The sequence below is a fragment of the Littorina saxatilis genome, linkage group LG14 (genome assembly GCF_037325665.1).
Source record: "Littorina saxatilis isolate snail1 linkage group LG14, US_GU_Lsax_2.0, whole genome shotgun sequence".
Lineage (NCBI taxonomy): Eukaryota > Metazoa > Mollusca > Gastropoda > Littorinimorpha > Littorinidae > Littorina > Littorina saxatilis.
The window spans coordinates 19,439,649-19,466,354 of record NC_090258.1 but is presented as its reverse complement, the minus strand read 5'-3'; the positions used below and the strand labels follow the sequence as shown (position 1 = coordinate 19,466,354).

The following is a 26,706-nucleotide window of genomic DNA, read 5'->3' as shown; positions in this document are numbered from 1 at the left end:
GAATGTTGCAGAAATTAATGTATAAGACATACCAATACAGTAATAGATGTTTTCTTCGAAAGGATTAGCCCTAGGAAGGACAGTTAAAGCGTTAAATTCAACCCATACAGAAATAGTTTGGTACATAATTCCATTAATTTCATCCATACAGAAATAGTTCGGTACATAATTCCATTAATTTCATCCATACAGAAATAGTCTGGTACATAATTCCATTAATTTCATCCATACAGAAATTGTCTGGTACATAATTCAATGAATTTCCACCAAATAGTCCAGTGCATAAATTAGTAACGTTCATCATTGTCTGGTACATAAATCTAGTCTCTCGTTATGGTCTAGTACATATGTCATTGAGTTTCATCCAGACTTAGAATACAAGATAAACATTGTGTGACTCTGTCAATGTTATCGACAAAGAAATTGTCAGTACATAAGTCCGTAAATTTACATTTAGAAGTGCTCCGGCTCTTTGAATTTGTTTTGGACATAATTATGCTTCTAACCCCCTAACATTAATTTGTTCGTACATACAAGTATTTCCCTGAAGTTTCATCAGACGAAAGAAGAATGCGAAAGAGATGTATTGTATCTGTCGTGTGAATGGGTTAATTGTCAGATTGCCTGCTTGGTGATTTAACTTTTCACTTCCACACTTGACTTTCCAAGAACTTCCTACTCTAATGTCGCATCGTATTGAAACAACAAACAGTAATGGATGATTTGTCAAGTTTACGAGAGTAGGCGTAGAAGAGCTTAACATTTCTGAAGTGTTTTTTTCAAAGTAAAGTCTACGTAATACGGTAAACAAGTCGATAATCTTCTATTGCGAAATGATGAAGTGTGAAAAACGGCTTTGTTTGTTTGTTTGTCTGTTTGTTTGTTTGTGTATTTGTTTGTTTGTTTATGTGTTTGTGGTTGTTTTTTGTGTGTTTGTTTCTTTGTTTATGTTTTAATTTGTGTGTTGGTTTGTTTGTGTGTTTGTTTGTGTGTTTCTTTCTTTCTTTCTTTCTTTCTTTCTTTCTTTCTTTCGTTCCCTGTTTCCTTGTTTCTTTGTTTGTTCTTTTTTGTAATTTTGTTTGTTTCCATCTGTCTTTATTTTTATGTCTTTCTCTCTGTCTTTCTCTCTGTCTCTGTATATGTGTATCATCTCTTTGTCTGTCTTTCTCTCTCTCTCTACCTCTCTCTCTCTTTCCTTCTCTCTCTATCCCTCTCTCTCTCTATCCCTCCCCCCCTCTCTCTCTCTCGTTTTCTCTAGATTTTAAATTAAAACTAATATTTTTGTTGTTTTTGTTTGCTGACATATATTGGATGTTATGCTTTTGTATCAGTCAGGTTTTGTAAATCAAGCTCAGTTTTTAGAACAAAAAATCTTCTCTTAGAACTTTGATATTAAAAAAAAGTAAATGTTGTGGTAGTAGTGGTTTTTGTTGTTTATTTTGTCCTCCAAGGCTCCATATTCCTTCAAAATACATGTATTATCATTCTGCTACTATGTTGTGCTGGTTTCGTGTCTAACTTACACCAAAAAATGTAAGTAACCTGTACTTTTTTTTAAACACTTTTGCCTTTAAATCATACCCTAGCCTGTGTATGCTACAGTGGAACCCCTGTCTCAAGACTTTATTTTAAAACATAAGGTCATAACATTTATCATATATTCGGGATCAGCTCGTTACTCCCCCGGCTCTTTCTTTCTTTCTTTATTTGGTGTTTAACGTCGCTTTCAACCAAGAAGGTTATATCGCGACGGGGAAAGGGAGATCAAACACCTCAGAGCTGGAACATTTCGTTTTTGCCGCATAACATGAAGATTTCACCACTTTGATGCATCCACTGATAGGAAGTGTTAAATAGGCTTATATGCTATTCTATCATCAGGAGTACATATTTCATCTATACGGGCCTTATATTGTCCGTTTTGCGAATTGCGTCAGAGCTGGAACAAACCTAAGCTCCGCCCATTTTGCTATTGCTCAGAGCTGGCACATCGATTAAACTAGTTAATTAATTTTGAGAGAAATCTAGAAGCAATCTGAAAAATGTTTTGACGCCAAAACATTGCTTTTACATTGGCCCAGCTCCCCATTAAGGTTTGGGTGTTCTGTGTTAATCTATCGAGCATAACCCCGAACATGCGCACAAATCTCCACTTTTTGACATAAATGATCAATTATTGCGATATATATATATATTCATTGTAGCATCTAGTTGCCTACATTTGGTAACACCCAAAGCATTTGTGAACGTTCCAAACCAAAAAGTATAGTGGAACTCTGCTTTAGACACCTAGTCTTTTCATGCTCAAAAAAACAACCTTCCCCTACCCTACCTCCCCGGTTTTGTAAAGAAAATCTGGCCTGAAGTCTTTTCATGCGCAAAAAAACCCACAAAAACAAAAAACATTCTAAGCTTTCTGTCTGTGTCGGTTTGTAATTTGAATAACGACATCCAATAAAGTCTACCAATTACGTAATTCCTTTTTAAGCTCTCTGTCTCTGACGGATACATATGAATAACGACATCCAATAAAGTCTACCAACAGCTGCGAAAACTTTTATAAGAAACTTGAAACTCATCAAAAGGAATGAGTTGCGCCTTGGGTCATTTCGGTCCTGAATTTCCCGACCTGAGCCAGGCAAAGCAGGAAAACAATACAACGTAATTCCTTTCTAAGCTTTCTGTCTCTGACGGATTGCATTTGAATAACGACATCCAATAAAGGCTACCAACTATCAGCTGCGGAGACATTTGTCTCAAAAAAATACGCCGAGAGGCGTTAAAGTTCCCCTTGGTTTGTCCCTGTCAAAAAAAAAATAATTTGGGATTACTGGTAGTTTTTTGTACTACCACGCATATGTAACGCCATTTTGATAAAGTTGATAGTATTTACAGCTTTCCGGTCATATTTAAAGTCTAACACATGTTTACACTCGCACTCCGTGTCTGTAGCTTTAGAAATAAACAAGTCCAGATATAACACATATTTCTTTGCGGCAAATGTCCAGATATCCCCCTTCAGACACGTATATGTGTGTGTGTGCGTGTTTGTGTGTGTGTGTGTGTGTGTGGTTGTGTGTGTGTATGTATGTATTTGTGTGCGTGTGTGTGCGTGCGTGTGTGTGTGTGTGTGTGTGTGTTTATGTGTGTGTGTGTGTGCGTGTGTGTGCGTGCGTGCGTGTGTGTGTGTGTGTGTGTGTTTGTGTGCGTGTGTGTGCGTGCGTGCGCGCGTGTGTGTGTGTGTGTGTGTGTGTGTGTGTGTGTGTGTGTGTGTGTGTGTGTGTGTGTGTGTGTGTGTGTGTGTGTGTGTGTGTGTGTAGCAGCGACAACTGCAGCATCAAAGCCAGGATTTATATCACATAGATCTCCACTTCGACCTTGGATTCGACCACTTCCGCGACCGGGACCTCTGCCTCGACCTCGACCTCAACCTCAAATTCGACCTAATGTGATCTATAAAATCTTGAAACTGATTTGGATTGTTGTAGTTCTGCCGATTGTGTGTGCCATATGTAAAGGTTGGTGTTAATTTTTTTAATTGATTTATTGTGCACTCGTTGTCTGCACTGTGTGTTCCTAGTATGGCCAAAAGGGTCATTTTTACTTTATCCTACATACGTGAGAGAGATACCCGTGAGATAAAAATCGTTCAAATCACACGTGTGTATATCATGTAAATGAGGTCAACCGGAAGGTCAAGCTATGTAAATTAGTAGTACATGGGATCAACCGGAAGGTCAAGCTAATCCTATCGCGGAAGGATATGCTTTGCTGTTGTTGTTCCTTTTGGTTTCTTTTATCCTGTGGCCACTGCTTTTCTTTTTATCTGGTATATTTTGAAGTGACCATGATTTCGTTGTTTGAATTTATTTCATCAATCTTCAATATTAAACTTAACAGTGTTAACAAAGGCGAACTACTTTGTCCTAGTTTGAGAGTGTGTGTCATGGCGGAGGAATGAATGTCAAATTGAGTAAAGTGATTTGAAGTTCTAAAGCGGGTTGATCCAAAGGCAATAGCGCTGTCGGTGACTTTTAGTTAGATCTGGCACAGAAGTATATAATGTAGGAAAAACAGAATACTACATGGCTTGCTGTGTCGTACCAGATTTACACTCGTTGCTTTTTCAAATAGTGAACAGCTTGCTTTCGCTCGCAGTTCACTATTTAAAAAAAACAACTCGTGTAAATCTGGTACGACACAGCAAGCCATGTAGTATTCTCTATTTACATATAAGGTAAAAGGTGGTGTACCACGCTTTGTGTACTGTACACTACCTTGTATACGCCCATCCCCTTTCATACACCACTTTCGCTAAAATAGTAGGGGTGGGCGTTTACTAGGTACTGTACCCTGTGCAGAATCTGTTCCTCGTGAGAAATAGCGGTTTTGATCACTTGTTATGAGATTGATAGTAGGATTTGTTTCTGTGCAACAATGTCTATACCCTCTATGTCTCTTTCTCTGTGACACAGACGCGATCTAGTGTGCAAGTGTCTCACCAGAAAGGAACATGGCAACTAACCACAGCAATCCCTTTGTGTTACAGTTTTAGAACAAATGCTCATATTGCACAGTCATGACAATGATGACTCAAGATCGGCTTTGTATATCCAGCGTAGCGCGTGTGTGTGTGTGTACGTGTATGTGTGTGTGTATGTACGTGTGTGTGTGTGTGTGTGTGTGTGTGTGTGTGTGTGTGTGTGTGTGTGTGTGTGTGTGTGAACAAAATTCATAAACTTGCACATACTGAAATATCATAATTGTAGTCAGTTCATTTGTCCCGATCAAAGTCAACTAGCAAAACCGGGTAGGGGGGAGGGGGCACGATAAGTGTCCACCACAGTGCATTAGAAAACCGGTCCATTCACTCGATATCTTTAAATCCCTCAATATATACCTCTTAAACATTAGATGATCGAGTCTCTCAAATATTCGTCGATTTTGGGCATGGCTAGCCAGAGACTGCAGTGGCAAATGTATGAACTCAACGGTATGACTGCATTACAATATCTTGTCATAATTCACTCTAATGAGACAAACAAAAATGGCGCCCTTAGCAAAAGGAGATTATTCACCGGTTGGAACCCAAATACCTAGTCTCATCACACGGAACTATTTTCAACCCGTCTGTATTTGTTATCATAGTCCAATACATTCAAAAGTCCGACTCAAAAAATGGGTCAAACAGACAGAAATCATAATCGACCGTCTAGTGAAATTTGACGCCCTCACTAATACTTTCTATATCTAGGGTTGTTATTTCATCTTTCGCGCAATTCGAGCCGTTTGAACACTGTTACGAAATAGTCCCTTGGTTTCTCTCAGACTGTGTTGCTGTACATGATTAAGATTATTTAGCTTTTCTCACCTGTACAGTAAGTTGTTAGACCCAAAAAGCAACAACTAACTAACTTACTAACTAACAGTAAGTTGTTTACATCTAGCTGTCAGCTTTTTACATTTCCTGGTCATGTTCAGAACTCGACATGCAAGCACGTAGCAACATGCTCAGAAACGAGTTATAAACTTCTCGGACGAAAAGGTCACATCCTGTAGCGCCACCGCTCCGTTGTTTAGTTCCGACATAGCGAAGTTTCGCGCGACGCTCCAAATTTCTGTTTGTTGACCTCGAATATGCATCACTGTTGTCATCCCCAGCCTAAGACAACTTCGAGTCGGCCGAGAGTCAGTTAAAAACCGGTCGAAAGTTCACTTCAACAACTTTTCCATAATTTGACTCCACATATTTTGCCGACTTCTGACTGACAGACGGTTTTTAATAGGTTCAAAATCGTTCATTGATGTTAGTTAAACTTTAAAGGAAAGGCCACTCTCTAATTAAGAATTTTACATTCCTCGAAGTACAGTTAAATGTGATAATTATTTTGTTCTTACTAGACTTATGAATTTAAAAAATCAAATAATTTTAAATGCGCGTTTATTAAGCTTAATCGGAACAAAATAAATATAGCACATTGATTTGCTGCGTGCAAAGACATAAGGAGATTTCATATACTTCCTTTTGTAACATAAACACAATTAATTAAGCCTGATATTTCATTTTAAGACCGCCTTTGACAGAACAATTGATTCAATGAATGGACTTGACAATTACTTCCTTTTAAACAATACTAGATGAAACGGATAACTACAGAGAGTCGGTTGATTATTTTCATGTAGGTGTAAGTTTATTTTAATTATTTCAATACTACAATTTAGTGCTTTACCAATAGGAACAATTATACAATCAATCTTTCTCAAATGAAAGGTTGTCGGGTGTAGATGAAAATGTATAAACCTGAATGATTATTATACCATGTGTGGGTGTGTGTGTGTGTGTGTGTGTGTGTGTGTGTGTGTGTGTGTGTGTGTGTGTGTGCGTGCGTGCGTGCGTGCGTGCGTGAGTGCGTACGTGCGTGTTTATGTGTGTGTGTGTGTGTGTGTGTGTGTGTGTGTGTGTGTGTGTATTTCACAGCAAGAATATAATATGTCTAAGCCAAGAAACAACAAGTCTGAGAAATAACAGTCTCAGTTCGTTTGTGTGCAGGTTGTTACTCCTGTTGTTGTTCAACCCCTACCGACCTTCCATTGAGTAGCGACGTCGTGGTGTTCAGTGCATTGTCTGCACGGCAGGATCACCAGGAAACGGATGCAACTGGTCAGAACAATAGCTGTTAATTCAATACCAGCCTAAAACGTGTTATCCCATCAACATATATCTTGACTAAAACCATATTACTTCAATACCTTAAACACAAACTGCTAACCCAGAGAATCAAAAGCTTTTTTCAAAATCCAAATATCCGTTTCATTCTGTTACACATTTTGATTGCTTTGCTTCTGGTACTACTACAACTTCTGCTAGTATAACCACTACTACTCTCGTTTTCAATAAGAAGCGACGATTTAAGTTCTTTATTGTCCGGGTGTCCTGTAGCTAATTACAAAAAGATGTAAAAGCTAAACTTTTCTCTGTCTAGACATGGTCGGCCGCAAGTTAAGTGATGTACATCAATGCATGTCCATTTCTTGTAGCTCCTAGTCCTGGGAGAGATACATACGCACACAAACGTTATATACGTAACTGTCCGGGTGTAGCCTTTAAGAAAATAAATCCATGTTAGAAATCTAGACAAGCCATTTCTTTTCACATGCAAAATACACACAATAAATACAAAGGATTTATTTCAGGACGACTATGCCCTGTGGTCGGTTTATTATATAAAGGGAAGCAAGCGGGTGTCTACAGAGCCAATGCAGGGGGATACTAACTTGTAGTTATCATTCGCTTGTGTCGCTTCTTCTTGTTCCAGCCACGGCAGATGGTCATCTGAGATCGGGCGGCCCATCAGCACAGCCCGGTAGTGACACGCCCATTGGTCACACCTCCAGTCCGCCACGAACACTCGTGTAGCATCAACAGCTACCGTTATCAACAGAGTAGTTAGATCGTCAGGGCTACATTTCAATATATGTCTCCTCACCCCCGCCCCGCCCGTGAAACGAGAAATCCAGGTTCTTCTGTAAACGCCTGTAAATGACTAAACTAAACTGAGCAAAACAATGACATAACACAAGAGATACGCAAGATAGCAAAACAAAACAACCTGTTCTGAATAGATAAATGATTTTTCTTTCTTCTCGTATGTAAAAGTTGCCAAGCTGCGCCTATTCTGAATTTTTGTCGATTTTTTAATTGGTACCTGACGTTATTGTCAGGTCGATTTGAGGGGGTACCCTTACTTTGGTGGCGGTCACGTGATACTTAAAACAGAAATCTTTGATCCGAAAAGTGTGCAAGGTAGCCAAGTGAAGGGCCTTTAATGGCACATAAAGTTTGAATAAAATGACACGAGAATGAATGTTTTAGTTGGGGTACAAAAATGGGAGCAATAATGTTTTGGCTCAGTTTACTACAATCAGACCAGTGTGGGTGTCCTAAATGTGTTCTCTGTTGTTTCTGTCATGTAATATTAAGCGGAAAGCAGTCACAGATGCTAGGCAAAGTGAAATGAGCTGGTTACAAGTGAATAGCTGTTTAGAATTTGGCTTTGCATCATCCGTGAACTTTACACATGTGATTTTGAGGGATGATCATGATTATGTACTTGATGTGACAAACGAATGTTGTGTGAAAAGCGTACACTTGTTTTCTGACAGCCATAAGTGACCTTGACCTCTATTCATTTTTAAATCTGATGTATTGATGACCGTGATTGTGTTTTTTAATGTCAGCTACAGAACCGAATATTGAATCTCACAGTATGTGTAAATACTCACAGGTTCTCTCCCCCTCCACCCCCTGATAAAGGCGCCTGTTTGCATTTTATGTCGGCTACTTTATAATAACCCGATATTGAATCTTACAGCGTGTTCCCAGTATCTCTTCCCCTCCCCCCCCCCCCCCCCCAAAAAAAAAAAAAAATTAAAATATGGCAGTTTGCATTGTTTTCTTCATTTTTTCAGGATTTAGGCATTTTCATGTTGTTTCGTCATTGTTATGCCATAATTATGTTCAACTCATACGTTAGGCTCATGTAGCCACCCGCTGTAAAGTACTGACGTTTTCTTGACCAAAACGCACTATTACCACCAAACAAATTAGCAGAGTAGATCACATGCAATAGGCTAAAGGATCATTGGGAAGTCTGTTTTAGTTGGTCAAAAGATCATGTTGATTTTCTTGTTGATTTTCAAAAATTGCGTTTTGTTCTGGTGTACATCTGTATTGTTTCACACAACAACAGGACCAGCACTTCAAGTGAGAACATGTGATGACTGTGGCGCGTCAGAAGTTAGATCGATCACGTCATACTTGTTTGTGACGTCACACTTTGTTTGTTTGCTTTTTATTTATTGTTACTTGTTGTTGGATTTGTTTTGTTTGTTTAATAATTGTTGTTTTTTTCACCGTGATAAGTATTGCTTAACATGAAGTTGCGTCGACCAAACTGGAAGATTTTTTTTCTGGGGAAGTTTCGATTTTTAAAAAGGAAACAAACTCTAAAGTTTAGGGTCAGGGCTTTTCAATAGCAAAATGCTTTGATTAACTGTCTTTGGTGGAACATTGAGCTGTGTGTGTGTGTGTGTGTGTGTGTGTGTGTGTGTGTGTGTGTGTGTGTGTGTGTGTGTGTGTGTGTGTGTGTGTGTGTGTGTGTGTGTGTGTGTTGCTCTGTTTTTTTTGTTTTTTTGTTTTTTATTCACTGTGCTTGTTAAAAACTTACTGGTCTTATGTGAAATGATATTCCTCAACATTTGATTAACTAACATTTTCCGATTTCTGTTGTGTTGTATTTTGTTGCCTTTCCGCTAAAAGCATGAGCTTAAGAACATATATTTTGGTGTGCTCTTTTTTGTGTGTGCAACTGAGTGTAAATGCTAGTTCGTGTGTGTCTGCGTTTATGCACACACACACACTCTCTCTCTCTCTCTCTCTCTCTCTCAGTCTCTCTCTCTCTCTCTCAGTGCTTTTTCGATTAGGCATACAAGGCAAAATATTTAAGGTGTTAAAGAGCATGTATGAAAATGTGAAAGCATGCGTGCGGTGCGGAAACGAATACACTGATTTCTTTGAATGTATGCAAGGCCTTAAGCAAGGTTGTGTAGCCTCACCGACAATTTTCTCGTTTCTGATCAACGAACTGGCACAGGATGTCATACAACGAGGCAGACATGGGATACGTTTATCTCCGTCTGAGTTAGAACTGTTTGTAATGCTTTTTGCTGACGACATTGCGCTGTTATCCAGCACTGTAGTGGGCCTACAAAACCAGCTTAATGTCCTGCGCTGCTCTGCAGAAAAACTGTGTCTGAACGTGAACTTGACAAAGACTAAGGTCATGGTTTTTAGAAAGGGCGGGCACATTGCACAGAAAGAGAAGTGGTTCTACGGAATGGATCGTCTTGAGATTGTGAACTCGTTTAAATATCTCGGTGTAACCCTTTCCACCCAACTGAGCTGGAACATTGCAGTGGAAACAAAGACAACCATGGCGAAAAATGGAGTGATCAAAATCGTTAGATTACTGAACAGACTTGGCAGCCATTCAGCAAAGGTGTTTTTCAAACTGTTTGACGCACGGATCGCCCCTATGCTCTTGTATGGTTCAGAGCTATGGGGATATGGAAAGTATGACTCTGTGGAAAGGGTCCACCTGTTTGCGTGTAAAAAGTTTCTGAAAGTGACAATTCGAACTCCAAACAACATTGTGTATGGTGAATTGGGAAGACATCCGCTGTATATTAACTCTGCAGTCAGATGTGTGAAATACTGGTTTACACTGCTGAAGCAACCTGATTCAAGATATTCCAAGATTGCATATAAAGCTTTATGTAATTTGGCATCGAAGGGCCACACAAATTGGGTCTCACATGTGCAGAGTCTTTTATGTTGTAATGGTTTTGCTGCTGTGTGGATGTACGGAACGGTTGGGAATGAGAAGTGTTTCTTACAAGAGTTTAAAGACGTTTACAAGATTGTTTTTGTCAAGAATGGTTCTCCTTTTTAGAATGCAGTGAACGTTTTGACATTTATAATTGTTACAAAACATGCTTGGAAAAAGAGAAATACATTGAATTAATCGAAGATATTAAGTACAGAGTTGCTCTTACTCGTTTCCGCGCAGGAGTATCCGAAATCAACGCTCACAAGTTTCGGTACGCACCAAACCAAACGACAAGAAACTGTCCTCTCTGTACAGCTGATAAAGAAGATGAACACCATGTTGTATTTTTATGTCCTTTTTATCAAGACCTTCGAGCAAAGTATTTGAAAATCTCGAACTCTAAGACGCTGCAACAACAACTTGTGTATTTCTGTGGCAATAATGAGGAAAATGTGATGAACAGCTTCAGCAGATTTGTGTTCTTCATGCTGCAGAAGAGACGAACCCTTATAAATGAGGTTCAGTGATATGTCATCAAGGTTTTAATGTATTTGTTGAATTTTATGCGTGACTATAATTTATAACTGTGCAGATACTATTGCTGTTATTTTAACCACTATTGTAAGGGGCTGTGGCCTTAGACAATTAAAGATTTGTTCTTGTTCTTGTTCTTGTTCTTGTTCTCTCTCTCTCTATCTATCTCTTTCTTTCTCTCCCTCTCTCTTTCTCTTTCTCCATCTCTCTCTCTCTCGCTCTCTCTCTCTCTCTCCTTTGTAAATAGGTTTAAGCATGTTTTCGTTAGCCTAATCGATGAAAGAACAAAACCCCACAAAAACCAGCAAACAAACCACTTTCTCTCTCACACACACACACACACACACACACACACACACACACACACACACACACACACACACACACACACACACACACACACACAAACGCGTGATTGTTCAACTTTTAAAGGGAAACCCGTGGTTGTATAAATAGCTCTCTTCCTTTTGATCTTTTTCATATAACACTTCGATTGATCAATCTTTGGAGAGGGAACTCCCGTTTTGTGGAGTCACTTGTTATTCATGTAAGGAAAGAGAAGGGTCATTGTATATTTTGAGTGTGAGCCATTCACGCATTAGCATACATATCTACATCTTGATTTTCAACGTGAACTCTGTGGCCCTTGACAAGGAAATAGAGGAGTGAATCCTAAAAGGACTAATTTCTCAAAACATGTGACATTATAGGAGTCAATTAGGACCAGTTGCTTCATGCTTAGATTGATAATGAACAAAAATAATGTTGGTGTGTGGTGTTTTCGTCGTGTTTTAATTGTCTGCACCACAGTTTTATTTCTTGGCTTTAAGATCGGCAAATGTACATCCTGAGCACAAATAAGGTGCACAACTTAAAATGAAGTCGTGTAAAGCGATATTAAAACATTTCGTCAAATTGTCAGCTTTAACATCATTGCTGAAACAAAACGTTTTCACCGAGACTGAGTGCTGGCTGACCGAAAACCGTCGACCGGCACGGGGTTGTCTAGGTATGTTGTAAACAGCGGACCTAATTTGAATTAAACGGATGTTTCGTTGTTTGTGAGTTTATTTTCAATGCAAACATAACATACCTACGCGTTTGTGAATTCCTGAGAAAAAAATTTCAATTGGCTCACTTTCGCGTCTGTTATAGCAATTTCGTTTGTAAGGAAAAATGTGTATAGCCATTTACCAAGTCGTTTTCTTGGAATCGATGCACACACACACACACACACACACACACACACCACAAACTTACGCCATCATTTTCCTCTCGTTTTCCATGCTATTTTTATCACATTGAGAACACAACAAAAATAAAAGAAAGAGGAAAATATGTAGAGGTTACATGCCGAGTCTCAGTGATTATTAAAAATAATGGTCGAAGTTAGCGGATCATGAAAAATGCGAGCTTTAGCGAGCTTTTTCATGACCGCGAACTGAGACCATTATTTTTTATAATCACTGAGACGAGGTGTGTAACCTCTTTATTCCTCCTTTCTTCGGTTATTCAAAGAAAAGAGGAGGTTTTTTGCGAAAGTTTGATCGAATCCTATTCACTCAACCAGTCAACCTGCGCAGGCGATCGATTATTGCGCGGTTGTATAGTTCCGTGCAAATCATTCCATTCTGTTAACACTTCTTGTCAGTTTTCCTATTTTGGACTAAAATCAAGTACACATATATGCTGTTATTCTGCTGTGGCGGCAAAGGCAGATATTGTGTGTTCTGTATATGTTTTGGTATCGCTTAGGATAATGTTCTTTCGTCAAATGGGACTAGTAGACGAACTTTTGCACCGGCGTGTTCCAACGTTAAAAACTGTATGAAGTTCAGTTTTCTGGGGAAAATAGTGTATGAAACCGCTTTATGTTGTTTAAATTGATGAGATGTGTGCATTTGGTTGCGTGTGATCTGTTTATTAAATGAAATAGTGTTGAAAACTGACCGTCGGATTGCACTGTCTGTTGTCGGAGAAACTGAGTGAAAAGAAGGGGAACTACTCTTGTCGCTAGACAAAGTATGAGTTACTTGATGAACGTTTGAGCACGGCAGATCTAGATTCAGAAAACAACCGAACTCATGGATTTTATATGGAGATTCATGTGTTCAGGCCTGTAGTTGTTAATTTAAATGCGGTATGTTTGTATTGTTTGCTCCAGAGATGTATACTTCGTACATTAGAGCGTTCGGAACTTTTCAGTCGCAAAAAGTAGTACCGAAACAGAACAACTTCTCAACCCATTGCACTATCGAGGATTCAGGCTGTTGCTGGGTCGTTATTTGTTTGGTTGCTGGGTCATTATCGAAAAATAACTACCCCTACAAGTTTACAGAGGTAAAGAAGCAGAGGGGGGAATAATAAGAGCTATTGTGTTTTCAGCGGAGCAATAGGGTCTGATATTTAGACGAGACAAGAATAATGCCGACGAGTTTATATAGCTATTCTGACATTAAATTCTGTGTTAAAATCATGTTTTTGTCAGCAACAAGTACCAGAATGGTCCATGTCGTTGATTGCAGACGATGGTTACTTTTCGCATGAAGCCACGGAAATAACCGAATATTGAAAAACCCATGCACATGTATTACGGAGAAAACTCAAAATAACCGGATGTTTAGCATTACGTCAATATGCTAGGAATTACATGACGTCATGACGTATCATGCTTTCCTACGTAGATTGTATGTTCGAAAGTCTGACTTCTGTTGGGAATTCGCGTGGTGAAGACTGCGGTAAATCTGTAGATGATAAGAGAACAAGGATTGTCTCAGAAGAAACGACTAAATGTATCAGACCGGTAACTTCACCTCAACATTGCACTATACAATGGACGTTCTATGTGACAAGAGAGTTTGCTGATTTTGTGTTAAACATTGGAGAGATCGTCTGCTAGAATCAGAGATAGGTCGCTTCAGATTGCAGCTTCTGGAAATTTGCAAGGTTTGTTGCCTGTTAAAGAACTGGATTTTACACGTAATGTATGTCATGTACATTAAGCAACAACCAAAACACACACAAAGCAAATGACATCGTCTGTCGACTTGTCACATAAACAAACCTGGCGAGGTATGCGTGTACTTTATACACGTGGAAGAAACCGGAACCATGCGTCTTTGTTATTGCCAATATGCTTTTGGATATTGGCAAAAATGGCCGACTTCCGTAGCATTATGCTTTGATGATCGGAACAGGGATGTGTGAGACCATCCAATCACAGCCCCCGAATTCCCCCACGTGTCCATCAGAATAGCTATATAAAAGAATGATACACAACTAAAAGCATAAACTAAAACGAAACAAAAACATGCATTTGCTTAAATCTTATTGGAGGTATACGAGCACAGGCATTGACATCTGCCACGTTAGGTTCTGAGATCGTTAAAATGGATCTTTTGACTAAAACTCAAACGTCCAGCTTGAAACATGTTTTTAAAACCATGAAAGTAAACAAAATTGAATCGGTCACGTATAGCCATAATGATGCAGAAACTTCAACAACAAGCATCCAACCAATATTATTGGACCAAAGGTTGTGTGCGTATAAAACAAAAGTGTGTGTATATTCCAATAGAGCAGTATGCTTAAAGCAGAGCGATACACGTTTGGATGTACATGTGGTCAAAATAAAATACAATATGGTAGCCCTGAATTCATCCACGCAATTGACGTTCACGTATTTGACCTCATATACTTTTTTTTAGAGCACTTCCTGCTATTTATCCCGTTTCCCCTAAATAGTCACTGCAGTAACCATCTATACCAGGACGTTAATATTCATATCTCTGCATTCAGTGTCCCTGTCCGACGAAGAAGATGCGTCCATTGCTGGTCTGTTGCCTTCCTTTGGCTGTGTCAAACTTGGCAAGACACAGCAACGCTTCTTCGACAAAATGTAAATGTCGTATGAAACAGCATATTTACATACTTGTATATTATTGATTACCACCTAATCAAGACTGGCAACAAAAACAAAACACAAACAAGTCGCGTAAGGCTAAATTACTACATTTAGTCAAGCTGTGGAACTCACAGAATGAAATTGAACGTAGTCCGCCGCTAGTGCAAAAGGCAGGGAAAGTGACGAGCCTGTTTGGCGCGGTAGCGGTTGCGCTGTGCTTCATAGCACGCTTTACTGTACCTCTCTTCGTTTTAACTTTCTGAGCGTGTTTTTAATCCAAACATATCATATCTATATGTTTTTGGAATCAGGAACCGACAAGGAATAAGATGAAAGTGTTTTTAAATTGATTTCGAAAATTTTATTTTGATCATAATTTTAATTTTTTTTAATTTTCAGAGCTTGTTTTTAATCCAAATATAACCTATTTATATGTTTTTTTAATCAGAAAATGATGAAGAATAAGATGAACGTAAATTTGGATCGTTTTATAAAAAATTTTTTTTTTTACAATTTTCAGATTTTTAATGACCAAAGTCATTAATTAATTTTTAAGCCACCAAGCTGAAATGCAATACCGAAGTCCGGCCTTTATCGAAGATTGCTTGGCCAAAATTTCAATCAATTTGATTGAAAAATGAGGGTGTGACAGTGCCGCCTCAACTTTTACAAAAAGTCGGATATGACGTCATCAAAGACATTTATCGAAAAAATGAAAAAAACGTCCGGGGATATCATACCCAGGAACTCTCATGTCAAATTTCATAAAGATCGGTCCAGTAGTTTACTCTCAATCGCTCTACACACACACACACGCACAGACACACACACACACACACACACACACACACACACACACACACACACACACACACCACGACCCTCGTCTCGATTCCCCCTCTATGTTAAAACATTTAGTCAAAACTTGACTAAATGTAAACAAGTCGCGTAAGGCGAAAATACAACATTTAGTCAAGTAGCTGTCGAACTCACAGAATGAAACTGAACGCAACGCAACGCAGCAAGACCGTATACTCGTAGCATCGTCACTCCACCGCCCGTGGCAAAGGCAGTGACAGTGGAATTGACAAGAAGAGCGGGGTATTCGTTGCGCTGAGAAGGATAGCACGCTTTTCTGTACCTCTCTTCGTTTTAACTTTCTGAGCGTGTTTTTAATCCAAACATATCATATCTATATGTTTTTGGAATCAGGAACCGACAAGGAATAAGAAGAAAGTGTTTTTAAATTGATTTCGAAAAAAACTTTTTGATAATAATTTTTATATATTTAATTTTCAGAGCTTGTTGTTAATCCAAATATAACATATTTATATGTTTTTGGAATCAGCAAATGATGGAGAATAAGATGAACGTAAATTTGGATCGTTTTATAAATTAAATTTTTTTTTTACAATTTTCCGATTTTTAATGACCAAAGTCATTAATTAATTTTTAAGCCACCAAGTTGAAATGCAATACTGAAGTCCGCGCTTTGTCGAACATTACTTGACCAAAATTTCAACCAATTTGGTTGAAAAATGAGAGCGTGACAGTGCCGCCTCAACTTTCACGAAAAGCCGAATATGACGTCATCAAAGACATTTATCAAAAAAATGAAAAAAACGTCTGAGGGTATCAAACCCAGAAACTCTCATGTCAAATTTCATAAAGATCGGTCCAGTAGTTTAGTCTGAATCGCTCTACACACACACACACACAGACAGACACACACACACACACACACGCAGACAGACACACACTCACACACCACGACCCTCGTCTCGATTCCCCCCTCTATGTTAAAACATTTAGTCAAAACTTGACTAAATGTAACAAGTCGCGTAAGGCGAAAATACAATATTTAGTCAAGTACATGTAGCTGTCGAACTCACAGAATGAAACTGAACGCAATGCCATTTTTCAGCAAGACCGTATACTCGTAGCATCGTCAGTCCACCGCTCATGACAAAGGCAGTGAAATTGACAAGAAGAGCGGGGTAGTAGTTGCGCTAAGAAGGATAGCACGCTTTTCTGTACCTCTCTTTGTTTTAACTTTCTGAGCGTGTTTTTAATCCAAACATATCATATCTATATGTTTTTGGAATCAGGAACCGACAAGGAATAAGATGAAAGTGTTTTTAAATTGATTTGGACAATTTAATTTTGATAATAATTTTTATATATTTAATTTTCAGAGCTTGTTTTTAATCAGAATATAACATATTTATATGTTTTTGGAATCAGCAAATGATGGAGAATAAGATAAACGTAAATTTGGATCGTTTTATAAATTTTTATTTTTTTTTACAATTTTCCGATTTTTAATGACCAAAGTCATTAATTAATTTTTAAGCCACCAAGCTGAAATGCAATACCGAAGTCCGGGCTTCGTCGAAGATTACTTGACCAAAATTTCAACCAATTTGGTTGAAAAATGAGGGCGTGACAGTGCCGCCTCAACTTTCACGAAAAGCCGGATATGACGTCATCAAAGACATTTATCAAAAAAATGAAAAAAACGTTCGGGGATTTCATACCCAGGAACTCTCATGTCAAATTTCATAAAGATCGGTCCAGTAGTTTAGTCTGAATCGCTCTACACACACACACACACACACACACAGACACACAGACACACAGACACACGCACATACACCACGACCCTCGTTTCGATTCCCCCTCGATGTTAAAATATTTAGTCAAAACTTGACTAAATATAAAAACGAGAAAAAAGGATATCTGAACCACAGCAAAATAGGTTAAGGGGATATACGAATCCAACAACCGATATCTAAAGCTTTCTTTCTTTCTTTATTTGGTGTTTAACGTCGTTTTCAACCGTTCAAGGTTATATCGCGACGGGGAAAGGGGGGGGGGGGATGGGATAGAGCCACTTGTTAATTGTTTCTTGTTCACAAAAGCACTAATCAAAAAATTGCTCCAGGGGCTTGCAACGTTCTACAATATACTACCTTACTGGGAGAATGCAAGTTTCCAGTACAAAGGACTTAACATTTCTTACATACTGCTTGACTAAAATCTTTACAAAAATTGACTATATTCTATACAAGAAACACTTAACAAGGGTAAAAGGATAAACAGAATCCGTTAGTCGCCTCTTACGACATGCTGGGGAGCATCGGGTAAATTCTTTCTCGTCCCAACCAATATGGGACTCCCCCTAACCCGCGGGGGGTGTTCTTGCTGGAACAGAGGACAGAGACAGAGACGGAGGAAAGTTTAGTTAGTTAACTGTACCCCCGCGGGTTGAAATGATCGCTACTTGACATTGGTTTCTAAACTTATACGCAGTGACCGGGAGCGTAGGGTAAGTTATGAACTGAACTAGCCCCGAACAGCGAGATATAGAGAACAGTACACAAATACGAACGGAGAGACTCGGAAACTCGAGTCAGTCGTCGCCACTCAAGTGTAATATTTGAAGTTAAAATCTCCCTCGCCTACAGTACGACAGAATAGCCCAGTTGGTAAAGCCCCCGATTATGCGCTAGTCCTTACTTTTGTGGTCGCGGGTTCAATCCTCTTCGACGGCAATTATTTAATTTGTATTCTTTTCTGAACTCGTAATTCTTGTATTTTATTGATTTGCTTTATTCCAAACGTTTTGGATGATGTAATGAATCGAAACAATCCTAAAGTTGCATAATCATTGAGTACTTCCAGCGGGAGAATTTCCTCAGAATTTCCCATTATCAGTTCTTTTTTGGTAACCTCGGCTTTGGTGAACATTTAATGACCTATAGGTAACATCGCGACTAAATGTAATGATAAGACCAAGAAAACGTACAAAACGCAAATACGAACGGGAAAACCGACTAGTCGACAAATGCTCGATCGAGAACCGGTCACGTTCTTTCTTTATTTGGTGTTTAACGTCGTTTTCAACCACGAAGGTTATATCGCGACGGGGAAAGGGGGGGGGGGGGGGGGGCGGGGGAGATGGGATAGAGCCACTTGTTAATTGTTTCTTGTTCACAAAAGCACTAATCAAAAAATTTACACAGACGGCATTGAAGAAGTCCATTGGTCCCAGCACACTGGCTTTGTCTTACTGATGGCCTTCACTGCAGTCTTGTTGGTTCTAGCCTGCCTCCTCATTCTGGGCGTGATCGTTCTCAAAGCTAGAGGTAAGCACAATGTGTGCTTCATTCGTCCATTCGGCATTCATTCATCCATTCAATCAATCAATACACCAATCAATCAATGACTCACTCACTCACTCACTCACTCACTCACGCACTCAATCAATCTATCATTTCATTCAATCGGTTGTGCGTTTAGTCGTTCGTTTTGGCCGTGTTTTTTTTGTTCCTTTCTTCGTTTGCTCATACCTAGTACTTTGTTTGTTCTTTAATTCATTGATTGTTCATTCATATTTTTGTTGGGATCTCGGTGCTAAAGGAACGTTCTCTATGCGGTCAGAATCTGTGGAACACCGTACTTTAGTTAGTTGTTGCATTTTGGGTCCAGCGGACCAAATAGGCCAAATCAGGACCCCAACACCGTACTTTGACAAGCGCGTTATTCTCCCTTGATTCATATGCAAAGCACTAACTACACTACTTACAAAAAGTTAAGGATTACTATGAGAAAACAGGTGCTCAATAAAATAAGTTAGCTACTGTTATTTATTTCTCAGTCAAACCAAATTGTTATGAATTCTTGTTCAGTTGTAAGTGGGCGATGTTGTGTTAGTGGGAAAATTGCACGGGATTCTCTACTACTGAGCTTGGTTGCAAAAGAAAAAGCGGAAACTTGCGAAAAAGGACCTTGTTTTGGACCGTTCAGCCCGAACACATTGCACAAGCCACGTGGAAAAACCATGATGCACGTGCAAGCACTGCCGTTTATATATGAGATGCTGTCACTTGCTTGGCTTTTTGAGAAGACATTCCACCAGTATTAGGCATTATCTGATAATGCTTCCACGACGAAAATTGAACGAGTTTGAGAGGGGACGAGCTGTTGCATGGTTCCAAGATAGTGTCCCCAAGCGAGAAGTGGCCAGGCGACTTCACGTGTCCATCTTAGTCATTGTCAGACTGATTCAACGTTTCACAGTCACTGGGAGGGTCCAGGAAAGGCGCAGACCTGGGCGACCAAAGAAGACAACTCCACGTGAAGATTGTCTCATTGAACGACTAGCCTTGCAAACAAGAACAGCCTCTTCCAGCATTATTCGAAGGCAGCTGAGGGTGGCTTCTAACACCAACATCAGCCAGCAGACCATACGCAATCGCCTTCATGGGTTTAACCTCCGTTCTCGTCGCCCAGTCACGCTTAATTCCAGCCCAAAGGGCAGCACGCCGCGCCTTCTGCAGACGTCACGTGAGGTGGACACGTCAGCAATGGTCCCAGGTCCTGTTCAGTGATGAATCACGCTTCACCCTGAACCACAACGACGACCGACTGAGGGTCTGGAGGCGCCAAGGGGAATGCTACATTGACGCCACTGTCCAAGAAAAGGTGGCCTTTGGTGGAGGCTCTGTAATGGTCTGGGGGGCCTTCAGCCTTCATCACAGAACACCCTTGTTTCATGTACAGGGTAAACTGACTGGCCTCCAATACCGGTATGAGATCCTTCGACCGCTGGCTGTGCCTACACTGCAGCAGATGGGACCGCAGTCTGTCTACCAGGATGACAACGCTCGCCCCCACAGGGCAAGGGTGGTCAACGACTTCCTGCAGCAGTCTGGAGTCAACAGAATGGAGTGGCCAGCATGCAGTCCCGATCTGAACCCGATTGAGAACCTCTGGGATGAGTTGGATCACAAAGTGAGGAGCAACCACCCCCCTCCCAGGGATGTCCAGCACCTCTACCAGATGCTGCAGGCTGAGTGGCAGGCGCTTCCACAGAGGATCTTCACCCCCCTGGTCAACTCTATGAGGACTCGCTGCGTCGAGTGCCAGAACAGCCAGGGCGGTTACACGCATTACTGAACTTTTGGGAGCATCTGAATGCCATATGTCTTGTGATTTCAACGACTTTGTGAAATTAAATTTCGATACGTACACACTTTGATAAAATGTACAGACCAAACGATTGCTCATAATTGAAGGAAATGTTGTATCGTTATCACTAAAGCATTGAATTAAACGTTTGCCAAATACCAACACATTGGCTTTCTTATTTGGCAAGTTATGAATTTGTGTGCAAGTGATCCTTAACTTGTTGTGAGTAGCTTAGTTATGAGTAAAAGCACACTTCTTCTCGTTAAAACATTTCGGCGCACCGTCTGCGGTCTGGACAGGCTGATAAAGCCAACCTGTCACTTGGTCACATACCAAACATCAACTGCTTCCCGTGGTGAATTAAAACTTTTCGTAAAATGCCACCGTTTGCATTTTCAACATTAATGACCGCAAAATCCCCACTTCGCACAACGAGCAACCAGTCACTAAATGTGTTGCACTTTAACTTAGAGAAGCTGTCAGATTGAGCTTAAATTCCGCTTGAGCTTCGCCAGAGCCCCTCTCTTGACGCGTTCAAGAGTAGGTTGAAGACTCAGTTCTTCCCGTAGCTGGCTGCGACTTTCATGTTCGACGTGATGTGTTGTGCCCCAAAAGACATTCTTGTGCTGTGCTCTGTGAGAGGTGTTTTCTTTGTGTTTAATATTATTTTGTTTGGACCTAGCTATTGATGTGTACATTGTTGTTAAACAGTTGTTTGTTGTATGTTTATCAGGGTTTGCTAGTGTGTGATAGGGTTCGTGTCCGTCTGTAGATGTTAGTTTCTTTGTTAGTCCTGTGTTGACAACTCTTCGACAAGCGCTTAGAACTGTACCCACGGAATACGCGCTATATAAGCTTCATATTGATTGATTGATTGATTGATTGATTGATTGATTAAACCCAAACTCAACAGCGTATCTGCTTCCTGTGTTGAATGACTGACAAAAGCGCCATTTACATTCATTCAGCACACTCTGCACACGAAGCAGCCAAGCTGCTGATTTGCTTTTCTTGGTCATGTGAATTCCTGCTCGGATCTCATGTACAAACCTTGGTGAATCTGTTATCATTTACAAGATGGGAAAGAAAATACCCTTTACCCGAATTCATGACCATCAAAATAAGTACGGTGACATAAAGAGAAGACTTTATACTAATCAGCAACAATACATATATTCTAGGAAAAGTGGGGTTTTTTTCTTCTTTTTTTTGTTTGCTTAACGCCCAGCCGACTACGAAGAGCCATATCAGGGCGGTGCTGCTTTGACATATAACGTGCGCCACACACAAGACAGAAGTCGCAGCACAGGCTTCATGTCTCACCCAGTCACATTATTCTGACACCGGACCAACCAGTCCTAGCACTAACCCCATAATGCCAGACGCCAGGCGGAGCAGCCACTAGATTGCCAATTTTAAAGTCTTAGGTCGGGGTTCGAACCCACGACCTCCCGATCACGGGGCGGACGCCTTACCACAAGGCCAACTGTGCCGGTTTAGGAAAAGTGTGTAGCTATACTAAATAGCAGTCCTATGCTGACAGGCAAATGTTCCAGGGTTCTGGTTGTGCTGTCACGTGGCAATGCCAGGCAGAGGGCAGCCGAAGACAACCCGGTGATCCATCTCCCAGCTGAAGACCACCCGGTGTTCCATCTCCAGTCCGCACTGCAGAACCGCCGCGGGTCTTCTGACAACGTGTACGGGCACATCTAGGTGGACACTCCAGACAACGACAATACTCCGCACCAGGCTTCTCAAACAATCCCTGACTTTCATGTTTTTGTCTGGGCCACCAATATTCGCATGTGTTTGTACAGATATGGATTTGGATTTGTATGGGAATATCAAGGGGTGCAGTCAATTCCTTTGTTTGTGCGAACATTCAGGCAACGTCTAATCGATTGTAATATTCAAGATTGGTCCAGTCACTTGGCAAACCGTGACAGATTTGAAGTTTACAGAAATTATAAGTCGACATTAATTGTATTTTAAGATCCGATGTAAACAGGTATCTTGTTAAAGCCCTTGCCAGTTTTCGAATTTGAATTTTTTGTTTGTTTGTTTGTTTGTTTGTTTGTTTGCTTAACGCCCAGTCCACCACGAAGGGTGATATCAGGGCGGTGCTGCTTTGACATTTAACGTGCGCCACACACAAGACAGAAGTCGCAGCACAGGCTTCATGTCTCACCCAGTCACATTATTCTGACACCGGACCACTAACCCCATAATGCCATAATGGGGGAGCAGCCACTAGATTGCCAATTTTAAAGTCTTAGGTATGACCCGGCCGGGGTTCGAACCCACGACCTCCCGCTCACTGGTCGGACGGCTTACCACTAGGCCACCGTGTTGCGGTTTTGTCCAGCATATGAAGACTTGCGTGCAGAGTTTATTCCTGATAAATATTGTAGAATACCATGTAGATTCAGGTTGTCAATACTTGTACAGTTGTGCACATCCTAGATACTGGGTCACAACTATGGGACATGGACACCAGGAAAAAAAGTAGGACTGAATTGAGTGAAATACTCTTTTTTAAGTGCAAAAGACATGCCTGTATCTTTTTCTGTCAAAGAGAGGACCTTTCATATCGGGGTTTCTTTAGAAATGACAATTAGACACATGCAGTACGCTCTATGTCGTGGGTTACATGGTTTCCACTTTAGGCTTCAATATCCCACAGGAAAGAACTTTAGCTCAGTTATTGCATGTGGCATGTGGACAACATTGATAAATAAATATGCAAACATGAAAGTTTGAAATTACAAGTTTCCATAAGTTAACTAGATCGAAGTAGAAAGTGGAAACCGTAACCCACGCAATTTCCAGGTGCAAAAGTTTTTCTTGTAGGTCAAATGTAGCAACTAGCCTTTTGGGCACCCTTTTGGGTTTTAATACATGATAGAAAGATTTAAGTGAGCAAAAAGTTTTCGATCTGTGCTGACTGGGTTTATGTGTATAGAGATAATACTGTCGTGAGTTACATGGAAACCATAGTTTGTAATGTCTTTTATTTCCAAAGAAAAGAACTAAAACTTGATTATTGCAATTTGCATGTGGACAACATTGATAAATAAATATGCAAACATGAAAGTTTGAAATAACAAGTTTCCATAAGTTAACTAGATCGAAGTAGAAAGTGGAAACCGTAACCCACGCAATTTCCAGGCGCAAAAGTTTTTTTTGTAGGTCAAATGTAGCAACTAGCCTTTTGGGCACCCTTTTGGGTTTTAATACATGATAGAAAGATTTAAGTGAGCAAAAAGTTTTCGATCTGTGCTCACTGGGTTTATGTGTATAGAGATAATACTGTCGTGAGTTTCATGGAAACCATAGTTCGTAATGTCTTTTATTTCAAAAGAAAAGAACTAAAACTTGATTATTGCATGTGGACTACATAGATAAATAACTATGCATACATGAAAGTTTGAAATTTTCAAGTTTCCATAAGCGACAATCCTAAATGAGAGAATTAATCGATTGTCGATCGTGCGTTGCAGAAGAATCGAAAATTTCATAATGGCGCCGATCATGAGAACACATGTGCTGCTCAAACTTTGCACCAGATCAAGCTTTAATCAGCAAAATATCGCAAAATTCGTCGATGAATATATGCTACAATTGTCAAAAAAGATTTTACAGGTCTCAAACAGTGAAGATACAGCGTGGTCTGTCGTGAGTTACGTCTCAAAAACCGGAAACGAATACGATTGGGTGGATAAATTCTCATTGTCTATTCACATGACCGGGTCAAACGTCATGAATGGAACTTTCCACGGTGTTCCCGCGATCTCACAACGCGTGTGTGATAGGCAATGCGGGATTTGTCGTCTGCTGTGGCCATGCTTTCGTGCATTACAGATGGAAACGAAACAAGGGTGGGGTACATTCAAGCGCGATTATAAGCTGAAATAAATTTGTTTCCTACCGTAGTGCTGTGTTTTGAAAACCTAAATGTTGTTGAAATAAATAAATAATGACTTTGAATAACTTTGAGGTTTCCTTTGTTCAGCAGATCGCATTTTTTGATGAAGTTGAAACCGGAAACGACGGTAACCCACGATTACGTGTTTTCTTTGCCGATCAAACTCCCAGAAGAAGAAAAATAGATGTAATTCTTGAGTGTGTTTGTCGAGAATAATCCTTCAGCTGACCCATAAACATCACAATAAAATTCACAGAGCTTTATTCTCCATTATGTACAGCTGCAACACAGACTGGTGTATTTTTGTCCCAGTTTTAGGTGCTGTTTTGGGGGCATTTTGGCTAAAAATTAAATCGTTTAAAACCCACAGCAATGTTTGGAAACCCAAACTGGTTGTTACAGTAAGTCAAATCCATCCCCTTTGACATCAAAGCATCCCCTTTGTCATCCATTGCTCAGAGATATTGTGACAGTCATTCAAAGTTGACAACCCATAGTATTTCCCAGTATCTAGGACGTGCACAGGTACAAAATTCTAAACATGTGAAGAGCTTAGCCATTTTTATTTTTAAGGCCAAAAAACAAAAAGAAGTTGTTTTGGGTTGAGCTGTGGGAAGTGTACAGTTATATTACGTTCCTGTCAAGGAAAAGCAGTGTTTTCGTCAGATGAATTTGTTCACACGTATATATTTATATGTATATGTATATAATTAGGGGATGGTCACTTTGTGTAGGTGCGGGTGATTGTAAATCAGTACAGTGCACATGAGAGTGCAAGTGCATGGAGGAGTTCCAGTTTTGATATGAGTATTATGTATGATTGACCCGTCAAAGCAGATTGCCTGTACGCCTAACATGTTTTCTATGCATTTCTATTTGTAATTGTGCATCACCCTATTTATGGGCTATGGCCTAAAATAAAACATTCCTGAGTCCTGAGTCTTTTTTTGTTGTTGATTTTTTACATTGTCAAGTTTTGTCTGAATGTTTTAACATAGACTTGGAATCAATACGAGGGTAGCGGTGTGTGTGTGTATGTGTGGAACGATTGCGAGAAAACTACTGGACCGATCTTCCTGAAACTGTGCAAATTCTTCTAAATGATATCCGCGGACCATTTTTCCTTTTTTTCGATAAATGTCTTTGATGACGTCATATCCGGCTTTTTGTGAAGTTGTGGCGACAATGTCACGCCCTTATTTTTCGATCACATTGCATCTCGCGTCATTGTGTTGTGTTTTGTTGTTTTTTATTTTAATTCTTGCAGTTAAAACGTTTCATGCGTCAGTAATTTTGTTATCAGTCAGGGGGAAGGAAGAACAACACCAAGGCCCTTACTTCTGACAATTTTTCTTACCACTTTTTACCCCCTAAAATATAAATGTTAGCTAGATTTGATAAAAATGATGATTGGAAACTAAAATGAAGTTACTTTACTGTGTTCCTGTACATTTTCATTACAATAGAAGCATGGTTGCTAAGGAAATATTGTATTTGATTGTGCTTCTCCTTTGAAGGCTCTTTTCTTAAAATGGCCGCCGGGACCGTTCTATACTTTGAGACCCCATATCTCAGTGAGTTTTGAAGCTACATGCATAAAACGTATATCAATTTAAAAGGAATGATGTGAAGAATATGGATATGCTAATAGCTCAATTTGCTAAAAATAGCGGTTATCCCTGGTTTCGTGAAACTGGGTCACATATGTGACCCTCCACCACGGAATGAGTCACATATCACCTTTGCATGATTTTCATATTTTTACATTTTCATAAAGAGTTTTTTATGCTCTATCCAGTGGTGAAAACCGTTTTAGAAAAGAGCAAAAACTGTTCGAGTTATAAGCCTGTGACTAAGGTGACCCACGCACTGTTACCAGACACTCCCCGGACTTATATGAAGCTCAGCGCAGAACCGCGCCAGGTGACATGCGACTCATTTCGTGGTGGAGGGTCACATATCATGTTTTACTTGCTGCCCGC

The 26,706-nt window shown here is 39.9% G+C and overlaps 1 protein-coding gene and 1 long non-coding RNA gene across 2 annotated transcripts in view; both read left to right on the top strand.

Moving 5' to 3' along the window:
* LOC138947313 (uncharacterized) overlaps nucleotides 1-9,344 on the top strand; it is a 68,708-nt gene extending 59,364 nt beyond the window's left edge. The window contains exon 5 of the long non-coding RNA XR_011449616.1: nucleotides 7,519-9,344. This is a non-coding gene — a long non-coding RNA (uncharacterized lncRNA). The remainder of the gene's footprint in view (nucleotides 1-7,518) is intronic.
* Nucleotides 9,345-14,684: 5,340 nt separating this feature from the next.
* On the top strand, nucleotides 14,685-25,919 carry LOC138947306 (uncharacterized). Its single transcript, XM_070318757.1, has 3 exons — nucleotides 14,685-14,820; nucleotides 18,852-18,974; nucleotides 22,343-25,919. Exons 1-3 carry the CDS (start codon nucleotides 14,742-14,744, stop codon nucleotides 22,510-22,512), a joined length of 372 nt encoding a protein of 123 aa, XP_070174858.1. The 5' UTR covers nucleotides 14,685-14,741; the 3' UTR covers nucleotides 22,513-25,919.
* The last annotated feature ends 787 nt before the right edge of the window (nucleotides 25,920-26,706 follow it).

What these genes read in the sequence shown, in the direction of transcription:
- LOC138947306 (XM_070318757.1), top strand. Translation starts at nt 14,742, where the DNA reads ATGCGTCCATTGCTGGTCTGTTGCCTTCCTTTGGCTGTGTCAAACTTG. An exon ending in CAACGCTTCTTCGACAAAAT is followed by an intron (nt 14,821 to 18,851) that starts GTAAATGTCGTA and finishes AAATTTACACAG; the next exon opens with ACGGCATTGAAGAAGTCCAT. An exon ending in GATCGTTCTCAAAGCTAGAG is followed by an intron (nt 18,975 to 22,342) that starts GTAAGCACAATG and finishes CTATGCTGACAG; the next exon opens with GCAAATGTTCCAGGGTTCTG.